The sequence below is a fragment of the Gekko japonicus genome, unplaced genomic scaffold, assembly GCF_001447785.1.
Source record: "Gekko japonicus isolate JY-2015 unplaced genomic scaffold, Gekko_japonicus_V1.1 scaffold4415, whole genome shotgun sequence".
Classification (NCBI taxonomy): Eukaryota; Metazoa; Chordata; class Lepidosauria; order Squamata; family Gekkonidae; genus Gekko; species Gekko japonicus.
In genome coordinates, this window is record NW_015163219.1 from 31,626 (window position 1) to 35,500 (window position 3,875).

The following is a 3,875-nucleotide window of genomic DNA, read 5'->3' on the forward strand; positions in this document are numbered from 1 at the left end:
AGTTTGAAAGCAAGAAATTGCAAGTAGATAAATAGGTACCACTTCGGTGGGAAGGTAACAGCGTTCCGTGCGCCTTGGTGTTTGGTCATGCCGGCCACATGACCACGGAAACGTCTTCGGACAGTGCTGGCTCTTCGGCTTGGAAACGGAGATGAGCACCGCAACCCTAGAGTCGGATTCGACTGGCTTTCGAGCAAGGGAACCTTTACCTTTACCTTAAGTTTAGGAACAGGTGCGGTTTGGCCATGGGAGCAGCTGAGGTCTGTGGGTTTCCTTTTTGGCCACCAGAGGGCAGCAGAGCCCCAAACAGTCATTTGTATTTCCTATTCCCCACTTGCAGACTGAGTTTTTGTACTTTGATTTAGCTTGGAAGAATGAAAAGTAAAGGATCGTGGCTACTCTCAAGTGGGCTCCAGCTCAGATCAGTCTGTCTGGGCAAGGGGACCTTTCTTATTGCCCCCTTTCTCTATGATGGGTCTTTGTTCAAACAAGCATGGTGTCCTCCGTCGATGCCTTTCAGGTGCATGAGTGAACTGCCAATATTGGAAAGCATGGAGATTATTGGAGGGGTCATGAAAGTTCTGTCTTTGGTAGTCAAGCTGGGTCACATGAATTGCCCTTGGGTGCTGCAGTCATCTACAGGGGGACATGCCTGCATGGACCAGCCCTAACAGGGTTAAAGGAGAGCGAGAACATATGAAATACCTAATGAGGAGAGGAACTGCATGTTCGTTTTCTCTCTTTTTCTTTCTTTCTTTCTTTCTTTCTTTCTTTCTTTCTTTCTTTCTTTCTTTCTTTCTTTCTTTCTTTCTTTCTTTCTTTCTCTCTCTCTCTCTCTCTCTCTCTCTCTTTCACCTGTTTTCCTCTACTGAGAGCCAGTTTGGTGTAGTGGTTAAGTGTGCGGACTCTAATATGGGAGAACCGGGTTTGACTCCCCACTCCTCCACTTGCACCTGCTGATGTGACCTTGGGTCAGTCACAAGCTCTGGCACAGCTGTCCTTGAAAAGGAGCAGTTTGTGTCAGAGCTCTCTCAGCCCCACCCACCTCATAGGGTGTCTGTTGTGGGGAGTTTGTAAGCCACTCTGAGACTCCAAGTGAAGGGTGGGGTATAAATCCAATCTCTTCTTCTTCTTACCCCCCCTTTCTGTATCACATCCAAACTGCAAAAACTCAGGCCACTAACATCTTTTGAACAGACGTTTTAAGAACGTGAACGCGCGATAGAATTCAAAGCCCAAGCAGCTTTGTTTAAGGTAACTTGTTCAGCCAAGAGGCTGTGGATCCATGATCGAGCACCTGCTTGGCAGGCGTAAGGATATCGATTCCCTCCCTGGCCTCTCCAGATCGGCACACAGTGGAAGGCCTGACAGGATCCAACCCAGTCCAAGACAGCCTCGTATTCTCAGAGCCCGCATGGAGGAAGAACGCATGGCCATACAGAAGTTATTTCTTTAAGGCTAAACAAGGCATTTGGAGACAGAGAGAGAGGGGGGGGTATAGACATAGGGAAGAGAGAGGTAACCAAGCCGTGTGAACTCTTTCAGATCCTGAATGTGGAAGTCTCTGAGCCGATGTGGTGTAGTGGTTAGAGTGTTGAAGTCGGAACTGGGAGTCCCAGGTTCGAATCCCCACTCTACCATGGAAGGTCAATGGGTGACCTGGGGGGCAGTCATCCGTCTCAGCCTAGCCTACCTCACAAGGTTGTTGTGAGAATAAAAGGGAGGAGAAGAGAACAACGTATGCTGCTTGGGTTCCCGGGGGCGGGGGGGGAAATGAAGGAAATAAAACGAAGACGTCTCCGGCATCAACCCTGCTCCCTGACTGTATCTTCTTCCTCCGCAGTACGGCCGAGTGGCCAGCGACTGGGCCCAGCCCGTCTGACTCCGGCTAAGCCGCCCCCACCAGACGCTTCTTCCTCCCCCACTCCAGTCTCACTGCCACCGAAGTTTTATTTATAATACAGTCCAGTCTCTTTGCCTCATCTGCCTCGGAGTCTGGACCGGTTGGCTGCTTTTTTTAAAGGACCATTTCCTGTCGTGTGACACACGGAGGCCAGTTGGGGTTCCGAAGCACTCCACGTCCGGGAGCGCCAGGGTTCCGAAGGGCTCCGAGGTCAGCCTTTGTGCGAGGGAGCGGAGGACCTGGACGGATGAGGCGCTCTCTTCTTTTCGTGCTTCTCTCGGGTTCCAAATTCAGCTGCTTCCTTCTTTAAAAGTGCAATACCGAGAGAGTGAGAGAGAAAAACTTGTTTGTATGTGTGCGTGCGTGCATTTTAAAGTGTCTGAAAGTCACAAACACCCCCATGCCTAGATTAGCACAGAAACGTGTTTAGATATTTTTTTTCAATCTAAACAAACTTATTCTTTATGTTTTCTATTTGGGTGCCAGAACGCTTGGTGCTAAAATCTGAACTGCTCTACCTGTCTCCTTATGCCCGGGGTGCTGAATTTCACCACCCAGAATTCAAGGCGGGCCTGCCAAATTTCTTATTCTGGATTGTTGATTTCTAGAATTCTGAACTTACTGTTTAAAATTTCTGTTTCAAAACGGTTATCGATGCTGGCTTAGTTAATGAAGTGTTGCATATGCTACAGGTTCAGAATGAGTGTGGAGTCCCGGTGTGTTTCTTAATGCCAGTGATGTTTTTTTACTCCGGAAAGTATTTAAAATTGAAAACCACTTCTTGCCACCCATTTCTGACCTCCCTGCATGCCTCTGCAAGCAATGCATTGTGGGAGACTTCTGAGACGATGGTCCAGCGACACCTTGGAGTATTGCTTCTGTAGATTGGTGTGGCTTATTGGAAAAAGTTGCTACATTTCCACCAGAGCTGCAGTTCACACATCCCATAATGCACTGTGTACTGAATCAGTGCGCTGTGGGAGTTTATGATACTGTGGGTTCTTTGTGGAGTACATATGAAATTGCCTTATATTGAGTCTCATGGTTGGTTCATCTAACTCAGTATTGTCTACTCTGACTGGTAGTGGCTCTCTGCAGTCCTGGGGAGACGTTTCCCCCTCCCCACCGTCATCTGCGACTAGAGATCCTTTACCTAGAGATGCCAGGGACTGAACATCTGCATGCAAAGCAGATGCCCTGTAAGAACATAAAGAGAGCCCTGCTGGATCAGACCGGTGGTCCGTCTAGTCCAGCATCCCGTCTCACACCGTGGCCAACCAGTTCCTCTGCGGGGCCGACAACAGGGCAGAGAGTCTGAGGCCTTCCCCTGATGTTGCCTTCTGGCTCTGGGATCCAGAGACTTAGTGCCTCTGAATGTGGAGGTTCCCCTCAGTCACCATGGCTAGTAGCCACTGATAGGCCTGTCCTCCATGAATCTATCTACTCCCCTTTGCAAGCTGTTTATTCTTGTGGCCATCACGACATGCTCTTGGCAGTGAATTCCACATTTTAATCATTCTCTGTGTCAAGTAGTATTTCCTTTTGTCTGTCTTGAACCTACTGCCCATCAGCTTCATTGGACGACTGAGCCTTAGAGGTTCTTACCCTGAGTAAGATCCCTTTTGGCTTCCATAGGCCAGTGAGGGCTCAGGAAACACAAATACTGCTCTTAATGGGAGGTGGGTCGGACAGGTGCCGAAATAAACTAGGTTAAATATTCATTTTTGGCCAGGCCAGAATATTATTTCAAAAACCTTTTGGGTTGGATCCAGACAGGTTTCCTGCAGGTGATAAAGGGAAAGGGACGGGTCCCCTTGGACCACCCAAAAAAGGCTGTGCAGGGGATTGTGGGACCTGCATGGATGGAAGTTATGCAGGATGGGGGCTGTAATAAGGAGGGGAATTGGGGTGAGGCAGAGTGAAGGAGCTGGCTGGATCCAATCGTTTGCTTTGGTGGAGGATGAGACCTGTG

The 3,875-nt window shown here is 49.0% G+C and overlaps 1 protein-coding gene across 1 annotated transcript in view; it reads left to right on the top strand.

Moving 5' to 3' along the window:
• LOC107106960 (branched-chain-amino-acid aminotransferase, mitochondrial-like) overlaps positions 1-2,964 on the top strand; it is a 28,047-nt gene extending 25,083 nt beyond the window's left edge. The window contains exon 11 of the mRNA XM_015407177.1: positions 1,844-2,964. Within this exon, the coding sequence (XP_015262663.1) occupies positions 1,844-1,882 (39 nt within the window). The 3' untranslated portion in view covers positions 1,883-2,964. The remainder of the gene's footprint in view (positions 1-1,843) is intronic.
• Positions 2,965-3,875: the final 911 nt, after the last annotated feature.